Source organism: Scyliorhinus torazame, chromosome 5 (genome assembly GCF_047496885.1).
Source record: "Scyliorhinus torazame isolate Kashiwa2021f chromosome 5, sScyTor2.1, whole genome shotgun sequence".
NCBI classification, from domain to species: Eukaryota; Metazoa; Chordata; class Chondrichthyes; order Carcharhiniformes; family Scyliorhinidae; genus Scyliorhinus; species Scyliorhinus torazame.
The window spans coordinates 212,424,293-212,450,583 of NC_092711.1; the positions used below are offsets into that span (position 1 = coordinate 212,424,293).

The 26,291-nt window shown below is 50.1% G+C and overlaps 1 protein-coding gene across 1 annotated transcript in view; it reads left to right on the forward strand.

Moving 5' to 3' along the window:
• LOC140420929 (sodium- and chloride-dependent neutral and basic amino acid transporter B(0+)-like) overlaps positions 1 to 26,291 on the forward strand; it is a 269,713-nt gene that overhangs the window by 54,213 nt on the left and 189,209 nt on the right. The window contains exons 4-5 of the mRNA XM_072505091.1: positions 6,310 to 6,441; positions 18,894 to 19,061. Coding sequence (XP_072361192.1) covers positions 6,310 to 6,441; positions 18,894 to 19,061 — 300 coding nt within the window. The remainder of the gene's footprint in view (positions 1 to 6,309; positions 6,442 to 18,893; positions 19,062 to 26,291) is intronic.

A 26,291-nucleotide genomic window follows, 5' to 3' on the forward strand; every position in this document is an offset into this window, starting at 1 on the left:
CTAACCCCCCCTCCTTCCCCCCCCCCCCCCCTCCCCGTCCCCCTGGGTTGCTGCTGCTGGTCATCTGTCTTCCCTCTAACGTTCCCCTAGGTAGTCGAGAAATGGCTGCCACCGCCTGGTGAACCCTTGAGCCGATCCTCTCAGGGCAAACTTTATCCGCTCCAGTTTAATGAACCCCGCCATATCATTTACCCAGGCCTCCAGTCCGGGAGGTTTTGCCTCCTTCCACATGAGTAGGACCCTGCGCCGGGCTACTAGGGACGCAAAGGCCACAACGTCGGCCTCTTTCGCCTCCTGCACTCCCGGCTCTTCCGCAACTCCAAATAGAGCTAACCCCTAGCCTGGTTTGACCCGGGCCTTCACCACCCGCAAAATCATTCCCGTCACTCCCTTCCAGTGCCGGGCACGCCCAAAACATATGTGCGTGGTTTGCCGGGCTCCCGCCACACCTCCCACATTTGTCCTCCACTCCAAAGATCCTGCTCAATCTTGCTCCCGTTATGTGTGCACCTTAAATTGAATCAGGCTAAGCCTGGCGCATGAGGAAGAGGAATTTACCCTGCTTAGGGCATCAGCCCACATACCCTCCTCTATCTCCTCCCCTAGTTCTTCCCACTTTCCTTTTAGTTCGCCCACTGACTCCTCCCCCTCTTCCCTCATCTCTCGGTAAATCTCTGACACCTTGCCCTCTCCGACCCACACCCCTGAAAGCACCCTGTCCTGTACCCCTGTGTCGGGAGCAAAGGAAATTCCCTCACCTGTTGTCTAGTAAACGCCCTCACCTGCATATATCTCAAGAAATTTCCCTGGGGCAACTTATACTTTTCCTCCAATGCTCCCAAGCTCGCAAAAGTCCCATCTATAAATAAATCTCCCACCCTCCTAATTCCCAACTGGTACCAGCTCTGAAATCCTCCATCCATTCTTCCTGGGGCGAACCTATGGTTGTTCCTGATTGGGGACCCCACCAGGGCTCCCCGCACCCCTCTCTGTCGCCTCCACTGTCCCCAGATATTCAATGTTGCCGCCACCACCTGGTTCGTGGTAAACTTTTTAGGTGAGATCGGTAGCGGCGCCGTCACCATCGCCTCTAAACTCGTCCCTTTAAGGACTTTCTCTCCAGTCTTTTCCACGCCGCTCCCTCACCCTCCATCATCCATTTACGTATCATTGCCACATGGGCGATTACTATTGGGCCGCCAAAGTTCAGTAGTGCCAATCCTCCTCTGTCCCTACTACGCTGAAGGAACCCCCTCCTTACTCTCGGAACTTTCCCTGCCCACACGAAGCTCGTGATGCTCCTGTCTATTTTATTAAAAAAGGTCTTGGTGATTAGTATAGGGAGACATTGAAATACAAATAAGAACCTCGGGAGGACCATCATCTTAATTGCTTGCACCTTGCCCGCCAGCGATAGAGGCTGCATGTCCCACCTCTTGAAGTCCTCCTCCATTTGTTCCACCAACCGTGTCAGATTAAGTCTGTGCAAGGTTCCCCAGCTCCTAGCGATCTGAATCCCCAGGTATCGGAAGTTTCTTTCCACTTTCCTTAGAGGCAAGCCTTCTATCTCTCTACTCTGGTCCCCTGGATGTATCACAAATAATTCACTCTTCCCCATGTTTAGCCTATACCCCGAGAAATCCCCGAACCCCCTCAAAATTCGCATAACCTCTATCATCCCCCCCAGCTGGGTCCGACACGTATAACAATAGGTCATCCGCATATAACGAGACTCGGTGTTCTTCTCCCCCTCTAATCACCCCTCTCCATTTCCTGGAGTCTCTCAACGCCATGGCCAGAGGTTCAATTGCCAACGCGAACAACAATGGAGACAGCGGGCATCCCTGTCTTGTTCCCCTATATAGTCGGAAATACTCCGATCTATGTCGACCTGTAACTACGCTTGCCGTTGGAGCCCCATAAAGAAGTCTAACCCAGCTAATAAACCCGTTCCCAAACCTCCTTAACACTTCCCATAAATACTCCCACTCCACCCTATCAAATGCCTTCTCTGCGTCCATTGCCGCCACTATCTCTGCCTCCCCCTCCACTGGGGGCATCATTATCACCCCTAATAGTCGTCGCACGTTAACATTCAGTTGTCTCCCTTTTACGAACCCTGTCTGGTCTTCGTGCACCACCCCCGGGACACAGTCCTCTATCCTCGATGCCAGTACCTTTGCCAACAATTTGGCGTCCACGTTCAATAATGAAATGGGTCTATAGGACCCGCACTGCAACGGATCTTTATCCCTCTTCAAAATTAACGATATCGTCGCCTCCGACATCGTCGGGGGTAGAGTCCCCCCTTTCCTGGCCTCATTGAACGTCCTCACCATCAACGGGGCCAACAAGTCCACATATTTTCTGTAATACTCCACCGGGAACCCGTCTGGTCCTGGGGCCTTCCCTGCTTGCATGCTTCCCAGTCCCTTAATAACCTCGTCCACCCCAATCGGTGCCCCCAGGCCTACCACCCCCCGCTCCTCCACTTTCAGGAACCTCAATTGGTCCAGGAACTGCCGCATCCCCTCCTCTCCCTGTGGGGGTTGAGACCTATACAGTTCCTCATAGAAGGTCTTGAACACCTCATTTATCTTTCCTGCCCTTCGCACCGTGTCTCCCCTTTCGTCTCTAATTCCTCCTATCTCCCTCGCTGCTGCCCTCTTTCACAATCGATGAGCCAACAGGCGACTAGCCTTTTCCCCATATTCATACCTCCTCCCCTGTGCCTTCCTCCACAGTACCTCCACCTTTCTGGTGGTCAGAAGGTCAAATTCCGTCTGGAGTCGTCTCCTCTCCCTGTACAATTCCTCCTCCGGGGTCTCTGCAAATTCCCTATCCACCCTTAAAATCTCCCCCAGTAATCTTTCCCTTTCCTTGACCTCTGTTTTCCTTTTGTGGGCCCCAATGGAGATCAGCTCTCCTCTGACCACCGCTTTTAGTGCTTCCCATACCACTCCCACAGGGACCTCGCCGTCGTCATTGACCTCCAGGTATCTCTCAATACACCCCCGCACTCTTGCACACACTCCCTCATCCGCCATCAGTCCCACATCTAATCGCCAGTGTTCTCTGCTCCCTTTCCTCTCCTAATTCCAGGTCCACCCAATGTGGGGCATGATCCGAAACCGCTATGGCTGAGTACTCAGCTTCTTCCACCCTAGAGATCAACGACCTTCCCAAAACAAAAAAATCTATCCGGGAGGACACTTTATGGACATGGGAGAAGAAGGAAAACTCCCTAGCCCTAGGTCTAAGAAATCGCCATGGATCCACTCCCCCCATTTATCCATAAACCCCTTAAGTACCTTGGCCGCTGCTGGCCTTCTTCCAGTCCTTGAGCTGGATCTATCTAGCCCCGGGTCCAGCACCGTATTAAAGTCCCCTCCTAAAATCAAGTTTCCTACCTCCAGGACCGGTATATGCCCCAGCATCCGTCTCATAAATCCCGCATCGTCCCAGTTTGGGGCATACACATTAACCAACACGACCTCCATTCCCTCCAGCCTGCCACTCACCATTACATATCTACCTCCGCTATCTGCTACGATGTTCTTTGCTTCAAATGCTACCCGTTTCCCCACCAAAATGGCCACCCCTCTATTCTTTGCGTCCAGTCCTGAGTGGAACACCTGTCCCACCCATCCTTTCCTTAGCCTAACTTGGTCCGCCACCTTTAGGTGCGTCTCTTGGAGCATAACCACGTCTGCCCTTAGTCCTTTCAAATGCGCGAGCACTCGGGCCCTTTTTATCGGTCCGTTCAGGCCTCTCACGTTCCACGTGATCAGCCTCACTAGGGGGCTACCTACCCCCTCCCGTGTCGACTAGCCATTACCTTCTCTAGGCCAGTCCCATATCCCGCCTCCGCGCTCCCGCTCGCTCCCCCAGCGTCGCACACCATCCCCGCCCACCCACTCTTTAGCCATTTCCTTTTGGATTTCCGCAGCAGCAACCCAGTTGTCCGTCCCCCCCCCCCCCCCCCCCCCCCCGCTAGATCTCTTTCTAGCATGATTGCTCCCCTCATATTACTTCCGTAAGTCAGCTGACTTCAACTGACCCCGGCTACTCCTGCTCACTCCTCGACCCCCCCCCCCCCCCCCCCCCCGTGTGGGGAACTCCCTTGCGCCTGTCTTCCCGCCATATTCTTTCTGGCGCGGGAACATCCCTTTACCTGACCCGCCTCTTATGGCGCAGCTCCCTTTCCCCTCCCACTCCCCTTCCCCATTCTCCAACTATGTCCCGTCTTTCCCCCCTCACCGGCGCCCACATTTCCCCAATGTCTCCCCCCTTCCCAATTTACTTCTCAATTAACTTCAACCATAACATTAACAATAACATTTCCTGCAGCATCAGTCCCTCAGTTCCGATCTAATTTCTCTTCTTTGATGAAGGTCCATGCTTCCTCCGCCGTCTCGAAATAATGGTGTCTCTCCTGATACGTGACCCATAGTCTTGTCGGCTGCAGCATCCCGAACTTCACCTTCCTTTTATGCAACACCTCTTTGGCTCGGTTGAAGCTCGCCCTCCTTCTCGCCACCTCTGCACTCCAATCCTGGTATACCCGTACCACTGCATTCTCCCATCTGCTACTCCGCACCTTTTTAGCCCATCTCAGGACCTCTTCTCTATCCTTAAGGCGGTAAAATCGCACGATTATCGCCCTGGGTGGTTCTCCCACTTTTGGTCTTCTCGCCGGAATCCGATTTGCCCACTCCACCTCCAAGGGGCCCGTAGGGGCCTCAGCACCCATCAGTGAGCTCAGCATTGTACTTGCGTACGCTCCACAGTCCACTCCTTCCACACCCTCCGGGAGACCCAGTATCCGAAGGTTCTTCCTTCGCGCTCCATTTTCTAGGGCTTCGATCCTTTCAGTACACTTTTTATGAAGTGCCTCGTGCGTCTGTGTCTTAACCGCCAGGCCCAGGATCTCGTCCTCCATATCTGTCACCTTCTGCTCCACCACGCGGAGCTCTGTCTCCTGGGTCTTTAATGTCTCCTTGAGCCCCTCAATTGCCTGTAGCAACGGGGTCAGCACCTCCCTCTTCAGCAGCTCCACGCACCGTCTCACAATTTCATCCTGCTCAGGCCCCCATGTCGCCTGCGCTTTCTCCGCCGCCATCTTGTACTTCTCTCTTTCTGACCCTTTGGTCGACGATTCCTCGCGCTGCAGCCGCCGCCGCCGGTTTTTCCTCCTTCGTTTGGGGGGGGACTCCCTTCTCACACACCCCACACCGGGTTGCGTCGTCGAAAAATTCCCCGTTGGGGCTCTTAAAAGAGCCCGAAGGTCCGTCGGAGCTGGAGCCGCCGAAGCGTGCGGCTAGCTAGGCTTCACCGCAACCGGAAGTCCCTTCTGTGGCCTTGATGAGGTCTTTTCACAGTTGTTCCCTCTGCTGCTAGAATTCACCTTTGATACAGGCCCTCAGGTCAGCTTGCAGCTTTAAGCTTGCCCTTCCCCCGCCTGCATGCTGGAAGAGGCCCTGTTTATCCTGCAGTTGCAGCCAAATCTTTTACTGTTTCTGCCGTGTCTGGCAACCCAGAGACATACCCTTCCTGGGGGACACTGTCGGGGGAATATTGCAGCCTTCTTCCCACACCGGGAAATGTCAAACAAATGCCGTGGGGGCCCTGTAAAAAAGCCCAAAAGTCCGTTCCAAGCAGGAGCTGCTGAATATGCGACCTAGCTCTGCATAGCCGCACCCGGAAGTCGCATTTCAGTTTTTTTTTAATCACATCAAAAGGGAAAAAAGCATCTCATGTGGTAAAGATTTATATTTTCCATTGCTAAATGGTGGAAATACTTTTTCTTTTCACAACGCTGTTAATTACACTGCCTGGAGATTTGGACTTACTTGGTTGTTTACCTGAAGTAATGGGTTAATTTTGTTATTATAATAATACTCTTTAAATGCTTTCAAATTCTAGGTTTCATGGCGAAACTAAGGCAAGAAGTTTCTGCTAAGAGCACAGATTGTATTTTCAACTCCAGGAATGATCCTGCAATGAATCCCATGTTAATCACCTTCTTCTTCTTCTGAAATAGAGCATTGACTGTGTCATTGGAGACTCTCAAATGCAAAGATCTCGGATGTTGGGAGTAAAGCAATTGGAGAAGAGCCTGAATGTTCATTGTAGTTGTTTTATATTCAGATACTGAATAAAGTCTGCAGAAAATGTTTTCTGTCAATGACAATAATTAGTTCCTGTGTTAAAATGAAAAAGCCTATTTGGTTGTTTAATGTTCAGTCTCAAACTGTATCAATGAGCTTGATCATCCATACAATCTTTGTAAACTACTATTTTTTCCAGGTGCATTTCTTATTCCCTACGTAATCATGTTGGCATTTGCTGGGATGCCCTTGTTTTTCTTGGAATGTTCTTTAGGGCAGTTTGCCAGCCGCGGAACTGTTGAAGTGTGGAAAGCCGTGCCGATGTTCCAAGGTTAATGTTTTTTAGCAACACAAGTTTAAGTAATAGTTATTTAATTTACATTTATACTTTTGTTATACTTTCCTCATAACATGGAGATTTAAGTGGGCCTTATTGAAGAACCTTTTAAAAGCAGATACAGTGAAGTGATGTACACAAAGTAAAACTTATTCTTTCCATATTTAAAATTGAGTCAGATTTTAGACCTAATATCTGTAAAACTATCTGTTATCCAGCCAGGATTTTAATCTCGCCCAGAAGTGGTTTGGGAGGTATGGGAATCTAACATTTGGCACCATGGCAGTGCAGTGTGTCCATTGCCTAACCACCGCCACGGGTATTTAACTTGCAATGGGGGGGCATTTGGTGGCCTGCTCGCTCCAACTAATAGGAACTCAAGGGACTCCTCCCACTGCCCATTGGGATTGTTCCTATAGCAAGGGTGGCCAATGCCCTGTGTCCAGGTTGCCAGCTAGGTGAAACCTAATGGCATCCTGACCAGGCGGGTTGGGTTGCCTCCTGTTTAGTCACCTGTATGCATCTGAGGTCCCTATCAGGTGACGGAAGAAAGTTTAAAGGTATCCATAAAAAGTGGATCAGTGTCTCCTGGTGTAGCATTGTGTGAAGGCTTTTGTAGTTAGTCTTCTGTTTTGAATTCTAAACAAAAACTACATCAGATCTATAGTTCAACAGAGCCGCTTGTTTGAGCCTTCAGAGCTGTCCCTTTATCCTCAGACTAAGGAGGAAAACATCAGTCAAACATCCTGTCACTGAGAACTAACTCCTTCTCTGAAATATATGTGGGGTTATGAAACTTATGGGAGGACAGGGTGCAACGGGTTTGTCCCTCCCAGTTAATAGTTAATGACGTTCATTATTAGTTTTTTGGGTGCAGAATGTTCACTTGAAGGGAGATCAGAGGATGAGCAAAGTCGTTGGTCCGTCAGGGAATGAGAGAAGGATAAGCACAAAGTTTTTGTAATTTATGTAATTCAGGGTTTTTTGTACATTTCAGATAAATTTGATTTTAAAAGAATGTAATTTCAGAATTAGAAATGATATGTAAATTAGTTCTACGTTTAAATGTATAATTATTTCCCTTGTCATTTATAGCAGATTTCTTGTGTCATAGATCATAGAATTTACAGTGCAAAAGGAGGCCATTCAGCCATCGAGTCTGCACCAGCTCTTGGAAAGAGCACCACCCTACTTAAGCCCACGCCTCCACCCTGTCCCCGTAACCCAGTAACCCCAGCTAACCTTTTTTTGGACACTAAGGGCAATTTATCATGGCCAATCCACCTGACCTGCACATCTTTGGACTGTGGGAGGAAACCGGAGCACCCAGAGGAAACCCACGCAGACACGGGGAGAAAGTGCGAACTCCACACAGTCACCCAAGCCGGGATTCGAACCTGGGACCCTGGAGCTGTGAAGCAACTGTGCTAACCACTGTGCTACCGTGCTGGCCACAGATGGTGTCCTCCATCTCCGCTCATTATGCCCTTTCTCCTCTATGTTCATGCCCTCCTACTCTCCTTTAATTTCTCCCTCCAAAGTACACTCACCTACATATATTCGCCTTCAGTAACTTGGAACTTATTATCTCATGTGGTCACTCAACTATCATTGTGCTCATCATAGATAAGGCCATCTCATTACATTGCCTTGTGCTGCACTTTGCTAACATCTGCCTTCCTCCTTCCAAACCTACTTCCTTCTGTGTTCACTCATGTAAAAAATCATCTTCCAATTTGCTAACAGCTGCACTTCCACATTTCCAATTATATGGCCATTGGTTCTACATTCACCATGACATATGTGTAACCAACAATATGTCACCTTTTGATTCTCTTGACCCTATTGAAACTATTACTCTGTCTCTCTCTCTCTCTCCCACACTGGCCAATTTCCCAAGAGAGTCCCCATTTCTGTTCCCTTCAGTCCAAATCATGCAATCTTGAATGTTTATGGCAGGTAGAAAGTTTAACCATTTATCAGCAGATCACTCTGGACTGGTTCCTGCTCCTCACTTCTAAAACTGCTCATTATTCCTTAATTGTCATGGAATGTAAAGATAACACCTGGGTGCACTTTTCCAATACAAACTGTCTTGTTAAACTCCTCCCCTGTATCCTCCACACTGTGTTCCAGGGAGGAACTGGTGTTGTGCGAGTGTCACTGGACTAGCAATCTGGAGACCCAGTATTGAATCCCACCAAGTTAGATGGTGAAATTTGATTAAAAAACTCTGGAACTAAAAGCCTAAAGATGACAATGAAACCATTGCTGACTGTCGCAGAAACCCACCTGTTCACTCATGTCATTCAGGGAAGGAAATCTGCCACCCTCACCCAATGTGCCCCCCCCCCCAAAAAAGGACAACTAGGGATAGACAATAAATGCTTGCTCAGCCGCACATCCCATTAAATATTTTTTTTAATAAACAGGTGCGCAGAGTTTATTTATATATATATATATATATATACTTTTTTAAAAAAATGTATTGTATTACAAACGTGTATCAAAACTGGTTACAGCGAATAAACACCCTAGGAAACATACTTCCCAATAATCAACTTTACAGTCTGTACAGATTTTTCCCCTTTATCACCCCCCCCACACTCTCCCGCGACGAACAGCCCCTCAAACACGGTCACAAACATCCCTTACCTTTCCTCAAACCTCCCGGCTGAGCCCCTTAACTCATATTTTATCTTCTTATCTTCTCTAATCACAGGAAGTCCTACAGATCACCCAACCAAGCCGCTACCCACGGTGGTGATGCCGACCGCCATTCCAGCAAAATTCGTCGCCATGCAATCAGAGACGCGAAGGCCAAGACATCGGCCTTCCTCCTCTCCATGAGCTCCGACTTTTCTGAAACCCCAAAAATCGCCACCAAATGGTCCGGGTCCACCTTCTCCTCCTCTACCCTGGCTAAGACCGCGGCGAACACTCCCACCCAGAACCTTCCCAATTTTTCGCAACCCCAAAACATGTGCACGTTATTTGCTGGCCCCCGCCCACACCTCTCTCACTCATCTGCTACCCCTGAAAGAACCCATGTGCACGGTATTTGCTGGCCCCCACCCACACCTCTCACACTCATCTGCTACCCCTGAAAGAACCCACTCATTCTCACCCGAGTCATATGCACCCTATGCACCACCTTAAACTGTATCAGGTTCATCGTTGCACAAGAGGAGGTCCCGTTTACCCTACGCAGTGCCTCATTCCATACTCCCCAATTGATCTCCCCTCCCAACTCCACTTCCCTTTTCTCCTTGATCTTCACCACCCGCTCGCCTCCCTGCTCCCCCAGCCACTTGTATATATCCCCAATTCTTCCCACCCCTTCCACATCCAGAAGCAGCAGTCGCTCCAGCAGGGTGTATCCCGGCAACCTAGGGATCCTCCTCCAGAACTTTCGTGCAAAGTCCCAAACTTGCAGATACCTGAACTCACTCCCCCTCGCCGCTCTACCCTCTCCCTTAGCTCCTTAGCGAACCCTTCCTCCAAATACAGATCCCTCACCTTGACCAGCCCCACTTCCCTCCATCTCTTGTATACACTATCCATCCCCCTAACTCAAACCCATGATTCTCGCACAGCGGCGTTAGCACCAACATCTCATCCACCCTAAAATGCCTCCTCAACTGATTCCGTATCTTCACTGTGGACTGCACTACCGGGCTCCTTGAATACCTACTTGGAGCCATTGGCAACGCTGCCGTCACCATAGCCCTCAAACTAGACCCCTTACAAGATTCCTCCACCTTCCTAACCCACTCTACCACTTCTCCTTCCCGCCACCGCCGCACCTTGTCCACATTCGCCACCTAATAACAATGAAGCAAGTTCAGCAACGCCAACCCCCCCTGCTACCTCTGCCTTTGCAGCAGGGTCCTCCCCACCCTTGGTACCTTCCCGCCCATACAAAGTCAGAAATGCTCATGTCCACTTTCTGAAAAAAGGCCTTTGGTATAAACATCGGGAGAGCTTGAAAGATAAACAAGAACCTCGGCAGAATATTCATTTTTACCATTTGGAACCTCCCCGCCAGCGTTAAGTGCAGTGTATCTCACCTCATAAGATCCTTCCTAGCCTCCTCCACCAGCTTCATTACATTCCACTTATGGAGCCCGGTCCATTCCCTCGCTACCTGAATCTCCAAATACCTAAACCTGTCCCTCGCTACTGTAAATGGCATTCCCCCCTCAATTAGCCCGCTGTGCCAGCTCATTCACCGGGAATAACTCGCTTTTCCCTACATTCAGCTTGTATCCTGAGAACCCTCCAAACCTCCCCAACAGGCCCATAATCCTTCCCATACTCTCCAATGCATCCAAAACATACAGCAAGAGGTCATCGGCATGGAGCGACACCAGATGCTCCCTCTGTCCCCTCATAATCCCTTGCCACTCTTGACGACCCCCTGAGAGCCATCGCAAATGGCTTTATGGCCAACGCAAACAGCAGCGGTGACAGCAGGCAAACCTGCCTCGTACCCCTGTGTTAGTCAAAGCTTTGTGAGCTCATATTATTCGTCCTCACCCTCGCCCTTGGTGCCACATACAGCAACTGTACCCACGGTCCAAACCCAAACCTTCCCAAAACCTCGAACAAGTACCGCCACTGTAGCCAATCCAATGCCTTCTCCGTGTCAATGGAGACCACCATCTCCAGTGTCAGAGCCCCCCACGGATTCATCACCACATTCAACAACTCGTGAGCTGCCTGCCCTTCACAAAGCCTGTTTGATCTTCTGCCACCACCCCGGGGACACACTCCTTCATCCACCCCGCCAACAACTTAGTCAATACTTTCACATCCATGTTCAATAGTGATATAGGCCTATATGACCCACATTCCACTGGGTCCTTCCCCTTTTTCGGGATTAGTGTGATTACTGCCTGCATATCGTCTCTGGCAACTCTCCTTTCTCCAGTGGTTCATTAAATGCCCCAACAGATGTGGTGCCAGGTCCGTCGCGAATTCCTTATAAAATTCCGCCGGTACCCATCTGGCCCAGGGGCCTTCCCCGACTTCATACCGCTGATACTATCCAGCACCTCCCTCAGCCCCAGGGGCTCCTTCAACGCCTGCCTCTTTGCTTCTTCCACCTGGGGAAATTCCGGCATGTCCAGAAACCGCCCCATGTCCCCCTCCTCTCCTCTCGGGTCTGCCTCATAAAGTACTCCCTAAATGCCTCATTTAGCTTCCCTGGCTCTGACACCACATCCCCAGTCCGCAGCAGGTGCACCAGCATGCGGCTCGCCTTCTCCCCATACTCATGTTGCACCCCACTTGCCCTACGCAGTTGCGCTACCGCCCTCCCTGTTGTCAGCCTGTCAAACTGCCCCTGAAACCTTTTCCTCTTCACCAATCCCTCCACGGTGGGCACCCTCGAATATTCCCTGTCCATCTCCACTATCTTGCTCACGTGACGGTCATGTTCCTTCCTCCTTTCCCTATCTGCACGAGCCTTAACCACAATAATTTCCCCCCGGACCACTGCCTTCAGTGCTTCCCAAAAAATGGCTGCCGACACCTCCCCATTCTGATTCAGCTCCACATACTCCTTAATCGCCGCCTGCACCTTATCACAAAAACCTCCATCCGCCAACAACCCCGAGTCAAACCTCTACCCCAGCCTCTGCTCTCGTTCCGATCTAAACCGAATCTCCAGCCAGTGGGGCTGAGATAACTATCCTCGCACACTCTGCCCCCTATACCCCAACCAAAATCTCCTGACTCACTACAAAGTAATCAATCCTCGAATACACCTTATAGACGTGTGAAAAGAAGGAATACTCCCTCCTGGATCTGAAAGTGCCACAGATCCACCATACCCATCCTCTCTATAAATGCCCCCAGCTCCCTTGACATCCGTACTCTACCCATCGACCCGGGGCTTGACCTATCCACCCTCGGCTCTGGGACACAGTTAAAATCTCCTCCCATGATCAACTGGTGCGTGGCCAAATCCGGAATCGCTGCCAGCAACCCCCTCATAAGAGCTGCATCATCACAATTTGGGGCATTCACATTTACGAACACCACCGGTGTCCCTTCCAATACTCCACTCACAATCACATATCTCGCACCCGGATCCCTGACCTCTTTCGCACTCACAAATCCCATTTTCTTTGCTCATTAAAATCGCCACTCCCATCGATTTCAAATCAGATCCTGAGTGAAAAACCTGCCCGACCCACCCCTTCCTTAATCTAACCTGGTCCTTCACACGGAGCTCCATCTCCTGCAGAAAGACCACCCGCACTTTCAAGCACCTGAGGTGCACCCGCGACCTTTTAACCGGCCCATTCACTCCCCGGACGTTCCGTTACCAGCCTTGCCTCCAATCCCCTCTACTATCTGTCATCTTCCCCACTTAACTATCGCCCCTTTATTCCACCCTGTACCTAGCCCATCCCAGACGGCCCCTTTCTCTGCCCACGACTGTCATCTCTCATCCCCTGCCACATCACATCAACCTCCGCTCCCTTCCCCCAGCCCACCCTTCCCCCCTCCCCCTCCCCTGGCCACCACTCTCCTCCCCCACCACTTCACTTCCGTTTACTAGCATAACCTGCTAGCACAGCAGCCCCTGCCCAAAGGCACTTACTTCCCACTCCCCCTCCCCCCCCCCCCCCCATTCCTCAGCGCAAGGAGGAAGGCTCACTGTTGACCTTGCCTTCCCCCACCCAAACAAAGATTTCTCCTGAACTCCAGGCAGCCTTTTCCAAAAGCAATCAAACAAATGTTAAACATAAACAGCCCCAGGAAACAGAAGGCGGGGGGGGGGGGGGGGCGAGACGGGACCCCCCCCCCCCCCCCCATGAACTTTCCACCCCTTACAATCCTAACAGTAAGCAGTGATACACCATCAATAATAGAAGACGAGTGATAAACGTAACTGAGGGTTTAATACATTAAACAGCAAGCCTCCTGCCTCTGGACCAGAACTGGGTTCAGAGGCGGCGACTTGCCACTTTTATACAGAAGCTTGAGGGGAGGAGCCACAGGCTCGAGCCTGGACAAGCCCAGGCATGTACAATACAGCATCATGCATATAATACAATAACGTGGTTTACCACATTCACCCCCTGTTTAAAAAAAAGTCCGGTGGGGGTGAAGTCTTAAAGGTCAAGTCTGTCGGGGGCATGTTTTTTTCTTCTTCACCCAGATGTCGAGTCAGCGAATGGGGAGGGGGGGGGGGGGCGGTGTATGGGCAGAGGTGGTGTTGCTTGTTGCTGGTGGGCCTGCGGGTGTCAGTTCGTGAGGGAGGTGGGGGAAGACGGTGGGAGGTGGTGGTGATGGTCGCCGGGGAGCCTGCAGGAGCCAAATCCCGAAGAGAGACCGTGTCCTGCCGCCCGTCCTGGTGTGTCACGTAGGCATATTGAGGGTTTGCATGGAGCAGCAGGACCTTTTCGATGAGCGGGTCGGTTTTATGGCTCCTCACATGCTTGCGGAGAAGGATGGGCCCCGGGACTGTCAACTAGGACGGAAGCAAGACCCCAGAGGTGGACTTCTTGGGGAAGGCAAACATCCGTTCATGAGGAGTCTTGTTCGTGGCTGTACAGAGGAGCGACTGGATGGAGTGGAACGCATCGGGAAGGACCCCTTCCAGCAGGAGACTAGGAGACTTTTCGCCCGTAGGGCCAGGAAGACGGTCTTCCAGACCGTCGCTTCTCCCTCTCCACCTATCCGTTTCCCCGGGGGTTATAGCTGGTCGTCCTGCTGGAGGCAATGCCTTTGCTGAGCAGGAACTGACGCAACTCGTCGCTCATAAAGGAGGAGCCCCGATCACTGTGGATGTAGGCGGGGAACCTGAACAGGGTGAAAAGACAGTGTAGGGCCTTGATGATGGAGGCAGAGGTCATATCAGCGCAGGGGATGGCGAAGGGGAATGTGGATTACTCGTCAATGACGTTGAGGAAGTACACGTTACGGTCGGTGGAGGGGAGGGGCCCTTTGAAGTCCATGCTGAGGCGCACAAAGGGGCGGGAGGAGTCGCTGGACCTCCGACCTGATGAGGGCTCTGTCCTGGGCACTGTAGCGCCTGCTCCTGGTAGCGACGGGCTTACAGTCCGGGGTGAGGTTTGCGAAGAGGGAGGGTGGTGTGACGTTAAGGGTCGCGAGGCTACAGACGGTGGGGGGGGGGGGGGGCAGGGGTCCGTTGAACTTTAAGGTAAGGCTCTGGAGATGGCACTGGAAGTCGAGCCCCCGTAATAGGGCAACACAGAGATGGGGGAGGACGTGGAGCCTAAAGTTGGTGCACTCTACGCCTTGCACAGTGAGGGCCGCAACACCGTACCCCCGGATTTCCACTGCGTGGGATCCGGAAGCCAGAGAGATTTTCTGGGTCGCGGGGAGGGAGCAGTGCCTTACTGTGTCTGGGTGAATGAAGCTGTCTGTGCTCCCGGAGTCGAAGAGGCAGGCCGTCTCGTGCCCGTTGATCCGGACGGTCATCGTGGACTTCACGAGTGGTGCGGCCGGGACTGGTCGAGTGTGACGGAGGCGAGAGTCGAAAGGCGATCGGTATGCAGGTCGGAGGTAGCGGCGGTCAGCATACGGTCGGGTGAGTAGGGTTCCCGGGAGGCTGTGGAGTAGTACCAAGATGGCGGCCCCCATGAGTCGCGCGCGGTGGGGGAGGTGCAAGATGGTGGCCCCCGCAGGTCGCACGTGGCGTGTGAGGTGTAAGATGGCATCCAAGAGGGCAGCCCCCGTGGGCCGCACGTGTCGGCTGAAATTAAAGATGGCGGCGCCTACTGGTCGCACATGGCAGGTGGCAGAGAGATAAATGGACAATTACATTCATCCCCCACCATCTGGCTTGCGAAATCCTACCAACAGTCCTGGCTTGACACAATTCACACCTCTTTAACCTGGGGTTACCCCATCTCTGGATTTGTAAAGATTTAATCACCTGCTAATGCTTGCATTCCAAGCATTGTCTGGCATCTTTGAATCTGTCTATCTATATTTTGCTGGATCATACCTCTTCATTCACCCGAGGAAGGAGCAGCGCTCCGAAAGCTTGTGACATCGAAACAAACCTGTTGGACTTTAACCTGGTGTTGTAAGACTTCTTACTGTGCTCACCCCAGTCCAACGCCGGCATCTCCACATCACACTAAATTCTGGCAGCTTGGAGTAAAATGCCCGCAACTCGCCTGGGAGCTGTCTATGCTGCCCACCGTACAGGACTATGTGCCGAACCTTTGACAGGACCGGATCCATCTGGGTCCACTCACGGATCTGCGATGCTGTGACAGGCAAGGAGTCCATAAAATTTAGGGTTTCAACCACCTCACCGGTCATGGGGGTCAACATGGGGCCCGTCGACAAAGGCAATCGGCTCAGTGCGTCGGCATTCACGATCTGGGTCCCTGGTTTATGCTCTAGAGAATACTCGTAGGCAGCGAGCAACTAAGCCCAGCGATGGATCCGTGCGGAGGCAATGGGCAGAATTGGCTTAACCTCTCGGTAAAAGTCTAAGCAGCGGCTTATGATCAGTCACGATAGTGAAGTGGCGGCCATAAACATACTGGTGGGAAGCGTTTCACCGCAAAGACCACCGCCAGGTCCTCCTTCTCGATCTGCGAGTACTTCTTTTCCGCTGCAGTCAGTTTGCGGGAGGGAAATCTTATCGGCCGCTCGGCTCCGTTCTCCATCTTGTGGGCCAGGAGACCCCAATACCATATGGGGATGCATCACACGTGTTGAGCAAAGACTTTTCAGGATCATAGTCGTTAGTAATCCAGCTGTTTCACCTGCTGGAAAACAGTTTCTTGCGGCTGACCCCAAACCCAGGTGTGATTCTTCTTTGACAGAAGAAGGGGCCAGCGTAGTTGCCAGATTGGGGAGGAATTTCCTGTTATAGTTTACGAGGCCGAGAAAAGAACGAAGATGTGTCAGTCGGGGCGGGGGCCTGTTGAATTGCATGCACCTTCTCTGCGACGGGGTGCAAACGTTCGACGTCCACCTGATAGCCTGGAAGACACACTTCGTACGACGTAAATGGACTCCAGCCTCCGAGATGCGAATAAGGACAGCCTCCAAATTTCCCTGTTCCGACTCCCCGTAATAAAAACGTTGTATAAGTAAACAGCGACACGTGGTAGACCTCTCAAGATGCCCTCCATGACACAGGCAGAGGATACCCCAAAAGGAAACCGTGTATACTCATACAGGTCCTTGTGTGTATTAATAGTTACATGTGACCGGGAGGCAGGGTCCAGCTCCAACTGTAGGTAGGTGTGACTCATATCTAATTACCTGAATGAGGGTCTGTCTGCAAGCTTTGAGTAGAGATCTTCAATGCGGGGCATTGGATATCAGTCGAGCCGGGAAGCCGTATTCACTAAGTTTATAGTCGCTGCACAAGCAAATGGTGGCATCTGACTTCATTACCGGTACAACTGGCGCTGCCCAGTTGTCAAATGGACGGGCCCGATAATACCCAAGAACTCCAAATGGGTGAGCTCCGCTTCTACCTTCTCGAGCAAAGCGTAAGGCACCGACCGGGCATGTCCTGAAATAGCATGGCATGGCTCCTGTCAACCTGGATACGGGCTACGGCCCATTTTATCTTCCCCAAACCGGGCTGGAAAATATCTGGGTACCGTCCTTGTACCTCCGTCAACCCTCCAGAACCTGTTTGAAGAATGTGCTGCCACTATAGCCACAAATGGCGGAAGCAGTCCCGACCCAACTGACTGGGCCCATGGCCGCGCACCCCTCCTTGCGTAACAGAGGTAATCATAGGTCCAGCAATGTCCAATGGTTCCTTCGTGTAGGTGGCCAACCTGGTCTGTGTATCAGTCAATGTAGGGCAGCACGGTAGCATAGTGGTTAGCATAATTGCTTCACAGCTCCAGGGTCCTGGGTTCAATTCCCGGCTTGGGTCACTGTCTGTGCGGAGTCTGCACGTTCTTCCCTTGTGTGCGTGGGTTTCCTCCAGGTGCTCCAGTTTCCTCCCACAGTCCAAAGATGTGCAGTTTAGGTGGATGTGTCATTTTAAAATTGCCCCGAGTGTCCAAAATTGCCCTTCGTGTTGGGTGGGGTTACTGGGTTATGGGGATAGGGTGGAGGTGTGGGATTGGGTAGGGTGCTCTTTCCAAGAGCTGGTGCAGACTCGATGGGCCAAATGGCCTCCTTCTGCACTGTAAATTCTATGATTCTATGAATGTAAGGGTCTATATAACCTTCTTGATGTGGTCGAATGTCCTCTGGGCAATCACGGAGACCACTTTTACTCACATCGCCAGTTTTGTGAGGGCCATGAAGAATCCAGCACGAGTTTGTAGTATTGAAAGAAATAACTAAATTTACAATTGCATATATACAACAGTAGCAGTACTCCACCACTGCTCTCTACTCTCTAGCTGGTTCCACACCGGCCAGTTCTAATTATGCAGGTGACTCTGCTAATGTTTTCTCTGCCCTCCTCATTGAGGGAGCTCATACTCCCTAAGATTTGTGGGATAGGCAATAGTAGTCTGCAGCCAGTAGTAATCAGGCAGGTTCTAGCACAAGGGGTGAATTCTGCGCACTCCCCAGCCATGTGTTCCTCAGTGGTGTGCTGACGCCGGCAGTGTGATTCTCCATTCCCACCTCCGGCCAATGGGATTTTCCATTGGGGCCACCCCACACTGGCGGGAAACCTGAAATGTCTGATCAGCTATGGTCATTTTCATGGTGGAGCAGGGTCGACGGGCTGAACGTCGACCCTGTTCCTGTGTCCCAAATCATATCACAGCTATTGAAGTGTTTGTGAAGTGTAATGTTGGAAACACAGCAGTCCGTTTGCATACAATAAGCTCCCAAAAAATAGCAATGTGATGATAATTTGATTTTTTTTTGTGACAACGATTGAACGATAAAGTAGTGCCATGAGATCTTTTATATCCAACTGAGAGGACAAATTGACCTAATTTGAATGTCTTATCCAAAAAGCAGACCTCCAATATTACAGCAATCTCTTGCTACTGCATCGAAATGTCTTCATATTTTTATGCTCAAGTATTTGAGCCACGACTTGCTGATTCTGAGGAGAGAGTGCAGTGAACTGAATCTCAGTTAAAATTAAAAACATTAAAATTGCAGTTAAGTAAAGCTATGAGATAATATGGTGTATTATTTAAATGCAGAAAATAGCCTGAGTTCTGAACACATCCCCACAATCCCCTCCCCACAAATCACAATGACTCCATACACAATCCAGCATCCCGCTCTTTCACTGAGATGCTCTCCTGCTGCTCTCTCACTTCATACTGGCTTCTCGCCCTCATCCTCAGTTCAATTGTCACTCTTTTCCTTCTCGTTCGGTTGTAGACAAGTAGAACAATTGTTAAGAAATAAAATGTTTGTCTGACCAGCTGAATACATGAAAACATACAATGAATTCAAGTGAATACCTTTTAATTTATATTGACTTCTCAATCCATTTCAAGGTGTGGGCATCACCATGGTCCTTGTGTCATCATTTGTGTCTATTTACTACAATGTCATAATTGGCTACAGCCTGTACTACATGTTTGCCTCTTTCCAATCGCCCGTGCCGTGGGCAGACTGCTTCAGTTGGTGGGGTGCCGATGAAACATGCAGCAGGAAACCCAGAGGTATGTCTGAATGTCTATTGGGTAAATAGAGACTGACTCTTCAATTTTCATTGTTTTGGTCTGATGGAGAGAGATAAATGGACAATAGTTTCAATAGCTTTCTACATTTTAACTGCATAGAAGGCATCTCAAGTTGAAAAAGATAGAAATAGCGTTGTGACTGGCAATAACCTTTTAAAACTGAATGTTGGGCTATGTAAAACCTGCTTGCCTCGATAAATATTTCCTGTGCTATGAAAGTGGACAGATCAATTTGAAAATCTCACTGTCACTGGTACCTGTGAATTTCTAAGAAACAGCTTGTTCCAATTCAGTTATTGCATAGAAAATATACATATAAGCCTAGTAGAATGTCTTGTCACTTGTTTAGTTGTTATTTCATAACATAAAATAGCAATATTTTTGATTTAATATGACATTTATCACTTTCAGAGACTGAAATAAATAGTGGGGGGAGAATTAGAAAATCAAAGTGAAAGGAGAAGGTAGAAGTGCAGGTTAATGACGAGGACTTTAAACTAGTTGAAGGAGCCAAGGGTTTAGGAGAGGATAGTAAAGTTTCCAGAACACTTAATAGAACACAGAGTACAGAAGGTGACAGGAATCTAACTTCAGGCAGAGCAATAAAGGGGACAAATATGAGAAGGGGGCAGTCACTATAGGATTGAGGGTGTTGTACCTAAATGCGCAGTATACGGAACAAGGTTAATGAGCTTGTTGCACACATTGAAATTGGCCAGTACGATGATGTGGGCATCACAGAGGCATGGCTGCAAGGGGATCAGGGCTGGGATCTAAGGGTATGAGTCCTCTCAAAAGGAGAGGCAGATGGGCAGAGGGGGCAAGGTTGCATTGTTTGTAAGGAATTAAATTAAATCAATAGCAAGTAGCGATATAGGATTGGAAGGCATAGAATCTGTGTGGGTAGAGTTGAGGAATCGGAAAGGAACAAAGACCCCGATGGGAGTTCTGTGCAGGCCCCCTAGCAGTAGTCAGGATGCGGGGCAGAAAATAAATAAAAAAGACATATAAGAAAGGCAATATTACAATAATCATGGGGAACTTCAATATGCAGATGGACTGGGAAAATCAGGTTGGTAGCGTATTCTAAGAAAAGGAATTTGTGGAATGCCTATGAGATGGGTTTTTTGGAGCAGCTTATGGTAGAGCCCACTGGGGATAAAGCAATTCTGGATTTGGTGATGCATAATGAGGCAGACCTGATTAGGGAACTTAAGATGGGCGGCACAATAGCACAGTGGTTAGCACTATTGCTTCACAGTGCCGGGGTCCCAGGATCGAATCCCGGCTTGAGCCTGCACGTCCTCCCTGTGTCTGCATGGGTTTCCTCCGCGGAGGTGCTCCGGTTTCCTCCCACAAGTCCTGAAAGACGTGCTGTTAGGTGAATTGGACATATTGAATTCTCCCTCTGTGTACCCGAACAGGCAACGGAATGTGGCAACTAGGGGCTTTTCACAGTAACTTCATTGCAGTGTTAATGGAAGCCTACTTGTGACAATAATAAAGATTATTATAGGTGAAGGAACCCTTAAGGGGCAGTGACCACAATATGATAAAATTTACCCTGCAGTTTGAGAGGGAGAAGCTAGAATTAGATGTAACGGTATTACTTTTAAAAAAAAATATTTTATTGAAAATTTTTGGTCAACCATCACAGTACATTGTGTATCCTTTACACAATAATATAACAGTATAAATAACAATGACCTGTTTTATAAACAAAGAATAAATAATATATAACGAAAACTAAAACTAAATGGCAACTGCCTTGTCTCAGATAAACACTCTCCAAAAATATGATTTAACAGTCCAATATACAATTATTTATAGCAACGACCTATACATATTATACATGTATATTAATAACCCTGAGACTCCTTCTGGTTCCTCCTCTCCCCCCCCCCCCCCCCTCCACCCCCCACCCCTGGGCTGCTGCTGCTGCCTTCTTCTTTTCCATTCCCTCTATCTTTCTGTGAGGTATCCGACGAACGGTTGCCACCGCCTGGTGAACCCTTGAGCCGATCCCCTTAGGACGAACTTAATCCGTTCCAGCTTTATAAACCCTGCCATGTCATTTATCCAGGTCTCCACCCCCGGGGGCTTGGCTTCCTTCCACATCAACAGTATCCTGCGCCGGGCTACTAGGGACGCAAAGGCCAAAACATCGGCCTCTCTCGCCTCCTGCACTCCCGGCTCTTGTGCAACCCCAAATATAGCCAACCCCCAGCTTGATTAGACCTGGACCCCCACTACTTCCGAAAGCACCTTTGTCACCCCCACCTAGAACCCCTGTAGTGCCGGACATGACCAGAACATGTGGGTGTGATTCGCTGGGCTTCTCGAGCATCTCGCACACCTATCCTCTACCCCAAAAAATTTACTGAGCTGTGCTCCAGTCATATGCGCCCTGTGTAACACCTTAAATTGAATCAGGCTTAGCCTGGCACACGAAGACGATGAGTTTACCCTACTTCGGGCATCCGCCCACAGCCCCTCCTCAATCTCCTCCCCCAGCTTCTTCCCATTTCCCTTTCAGCTCATCTACCATAATCTCCCCCTCGTCCCTCATTTCCCTATATATATCTGACACCTTACCGTCCCCCACCCATGTCTTTGAGATTACTCTGTCCTGCACCTCATGCGTCGGGAGCTGCGGGAATTCCCTCACCTGCTGCCTCGCAAAAGCCCTCAGTTGCATATACCGGAATGCATTCCCTTGGGGCTACCCATATTTCTCGGTCAGCGCTCCCAGACTTGCGAACTTCCCATCTACAAACAGATCTTTCAGTTGCGTTACTCCTGCTCTTTGCCATATTCCAAATCCCCTATCCATTCTCCCCGGGGCAAACCTATGGTTATTTCTTATCGGGGACCCCACCAAGGCTCCCGTCTTTCCCCTATGCCGTCTCCACTGTCCCCAAATTTTCAAAGTCGCCACCACCACCGGGCTTGTGGTGTATTTCTTCGGTGAGAACGGCAATGGGGCCGTCACCATAGCTTGTAGGCTAGTCCCCCTACAGGACGCCCTCTCCAATCTCTTCCACGCCGCTCCCTCCTCTTCTCCCATCCACTTACTCACCATTGAGATATTGGCGGCCCAGTAGTACTCACTTAGGCTCGGTAGTGCCAGCCCCCCCCTATCCCTACTACGCTGTAAGAATCCCTTCCTCACTCGGGGTCTTCCCGGCCCACACAAAACTCATGAGACTCTTTTCGATCCTTTTGAAAAAAGCCTTCGTGATCACCACCGGGAGGCACTGAAACACAAAGAGGAATCTCGGGAGGACTACCATTTTAACCGCCTGCACCCTCCCTGCCAGTGACAGGGATACCATGTCCCATCTCTTGAAGTCCTCCTCCATTTGTTCCACCAATCGCGTTAAATTTAACCTATGCAATGTACCCCAATTCTTGGCTATCTGGATCCCCAAGTAACGAAAGTCCCTTGTTACCTTCCTCAGCGGAAAGTCCTCTATTTCTCTGCTCTGCTCCCCTGGATGCACCACAAACAACTCACTTTTCCCCATGTTCAGTTTATATCCTGAGAATTCTCCAAACTCCCGAAGTGTCCGCATTATCTCTGGCATCCCCTCCGCCGGGTCCGCTACATATAACAACAAATCATCCGCATACAGAGATACCCGGTGTTCTTCTCCTCCTCTAAGTACTCCCCTCCACTTCTTGGAACCCCTCAATGCTATTGCCAGGGGTTCAATCGCCAGTGCAAACAGTAATGGGGACAGAGGGCATCCCTGCCTTGTCCCTCTATGGAGCCGAAAATATGCAGATCCCCGTCCATTCGTGACCACACTCGCCACTGGGGCCCTATACAACAGCTGCACCCATCCAACATACTCATCTCCAAATCTCCTCAGCACCTCCCACAAATAATCCCACTCCACTCTATCAAATGCTTTCTCGGCATCCATCGCCACCACTATCTCCGCTTCCCCCTCTGGTGGAGGCATCATCATTACCCCTAGCAGCCTCCGTATATTCGTATTCTGCTGTCTCCCCTTCACAAACCCAGTTTGGTCCTCATGGACCACCCTCGGGACACAATCCTCTATCCTCATTGCCATTACCTTGGCCAGAATCTTAGCGTCTACATTTAGGAGGGAAATAGGTCTATAGGACCCGCATTGCAGCGGGTCCTTTTCCTTCTTTAGGAGAAGCGATATCGTTGCCTCAGGCATAGTCGGGGGCAGCTGTCCCCTTTCCTTTGCCTCAATAAAGGTCCTCATCAGTAGCGGGGCGAGCAAGTCCACATATTTCCCGTAAAATTCAACTGGGAATCCATCCGGTCCCGGAGCCTTCCCCGCCTGCATGCTCCTAATTCCTTTCACTACTTCCTCTATTTCAATCTGTGCTCCCAGACCCACCCTTTCCTGCTCCTCCACCTTGGGAAATTCCAGCCGGTCCATAAAGCCCATCATTCTCTCCCTCCCATCCGGGGGTTGAGCTTCGTATAATTTTTTATAAAATGCCTTGAACACTCCATTCACTCTCTCCGCTCCCCGCTCATCTCTCCTTCCTCATCCCTCACTCCCCCTATTTCCCTCGCTGCTCCCCTTTACCTCAATTGGTGGGCCAGCAACCTGCTCGCCTTCTCCCCATATTCGTACTGTACACCCTGTGCCTTCCTCCACTGTGCCTCTGCAGTACCCGTTGTCAGCAAGTCAAATTCTACGTGTAGCCTTTGCCTTTCCCTGTACAGTCCCTCCTCCGGTGCCTCCGCATATTGCCTGTCCACCCTCAGAAGTTCTTGCAGCAACCGCTCCCGTTCCCTACTCTCCTGCTTTCCTTTATGTGCCCTTATTGATATCAGCTCCCCTCTAACCACTGCCTTCAGCGCCTCCCAGACCACTCCCACCTGGACCTCCCCATTATCATTGAGTTCCAAGTACTTTTCAATGCACCCCCTCACCCTTAGACACACCCCATCATCTGCCATTAGTCCCATGTCCATTCTCCAGGGTGGGCGCCCTTCTGTTTCCTCCCCTATCTCCAAGTCCACCCAATGTGGAGCGTGATCCGAAATGGCTATAGCCGTATACTCCGTTCCCCTCACCTTCGGGATCAACGCCCTTCCCAAATCAAAAAAGTCCATTCGCGAATAGACTTTGTGGACATAGGAGAAAAACAAAAACTCCTTACTCCTAGGTCTGCTAAATCTCCACTGGTCTACTCCTCCCATCTGCTCCATAAAATCTTTAAGCACCTTGGCTGCTGCCGGCCTCCTTCCAGTCCTGGACCTCGACCTGTCCAGCCCTGGTTCCAACACCGTATTGAAATCTCCCCCCATTACCAACTTTCCCACCTCTAGGTCCGGGATGCGTCCTAGCATACGCCTCATAAAATTGGCATCATCCCAGTTCGGGGCATATACGTTTACCAAAACCACCGTCTCCGTAGTTTGCCACTCACCATCACGTATCTGCCCCCGCTATCCGCCACTATAGTCTTTGCCTCAAACATTACCCGCTTCCCCACTAATATAGCCACCTCCCTGTTTTTCGCATCTAGCCCCGAATGGAACACCTGCCCCACCCAACCTTTGCGTAGTCTCACCTGGTCTATCAGTTTCAAGTGCGTTTCCTGTAACATAACCACGTCTGCCTTAAGTTTCTTAAGGTGTGTGAGTACCCGTGCCCTCTTTTTATCGGCCCGTTCAGCCCTCTCACGTTCCACGTGATCAGCTGGGTTGGGGGGCTTTTTACCCCCTCCTCGTCGATTAGCCATCCCCTTTTTCCAGCTCCTCACCTGGTTCCCACGCAGCTGTGTCCCCTCCCAGGCGGTGCCCCCCCGCCCATCTCACCCCATACCAGCTCCCCCCTCTCCCCAGCAGCAGCAGCCCAATAATTCCCCCTCCCACCCCCCCCCCCCCCCGCTAGATCCCCCACTAGCGTAGTTACACCCCCCATGTTGCTCCCAGAAGTCAGCAAACTCTGATGTAACGGTATTACAATTGAATAAAGGTAACTACAAAGGCATGAGGGAAGAGCTGACTAGAGTTGATCAGAAGGGGTGCCTAGCAGGGAAGACCGTATAATAGCAGTAGTAGGAGTTTTCGGGGGCTAATCTGGAGGTACAACAGAAATTCATCCCAAGGAGGAGGAAACATGCGCAGGGGAGAACGGAGCATCCAAGGCTGACGAAGGAAGTAAAGGACAGCATAAAAGCAAAACAAAAAGCATACAAGGTGGTGAGGATTATTGGGAAACGGCACGGTAGCACAGTGGTTAGCAATGCTGCTTCACAGCACCAGGGACCCGGGTTCGATTCCCGTCTTGGGTCACTGTCTGTATGGAGTTTGCACGTTTTTCCGCGTCTGCGTGGGTTTCTTCCGAGTGCTCCGGTTTCCTCCCACAATTCCCGAAACACCTGCTTTTTAGGTTAATTGGACATTCTGAATTCTCCTTCAGTGTAGCTGAACAGGCTGTAGTGTGGCGACTAGTGGATTTTCAAAGTAACTTCTTTGCAGTGTTAATGTGAGCCTACTTGTGAGAATAATAAAGATTATTAGCCTTTAAAAAGGAGCAGAGGACAACAAAAAAAGCAATAGAGAGGAGAAGATGAAATATGAGTGTAATCTAGCTGGTCATATAAAAGAAGATAGCAAGAGTTTTTTCCAAATATCAAAGGTAAGAGGCAAGAATAGACATTGGGCTGTTATATTACTCTTTAGTAATGCATTGTTACTCTTTGCTTCATAATCCAGAATGGTCTGATGGCGTGATTATAAAGAAATCACCAATCTCTAACTTAAAGCAAAACTGATTTATTGAATAACGATTAATTAATATTGAGTTTGCATATCCACGGAACTATAACTAGTAATAAAGGATTTTTGTTAATAAATGTTTTACATTAAACTTTACAAGCTTCTACAAATGTCTTACTGAAACATTAGAACACAACATTATGAGACTGGTAATAACTAGCACGGAATCTATGTATATATACTAGTTGAGTAAATAAATATTGTTTAGGGCAGCACAGTAGCGCAAGTGATTAGCACTGTGGCTTCACAGCGCTAGGTTCCCAGGTTTGATTCCCTGCTGGGTCACTGTCTGTGCAGAGTCTGCATGTTCTCCCCGTGTCTGCGTGGGTTTCCTCCGGGTGCGCCGGAGGAAACCCACGCAGACACGGGGAGAATTGCCCTTAGTGATCAAAAAGGTTAGGAGGTGTTATTGGGTTATGGGGATA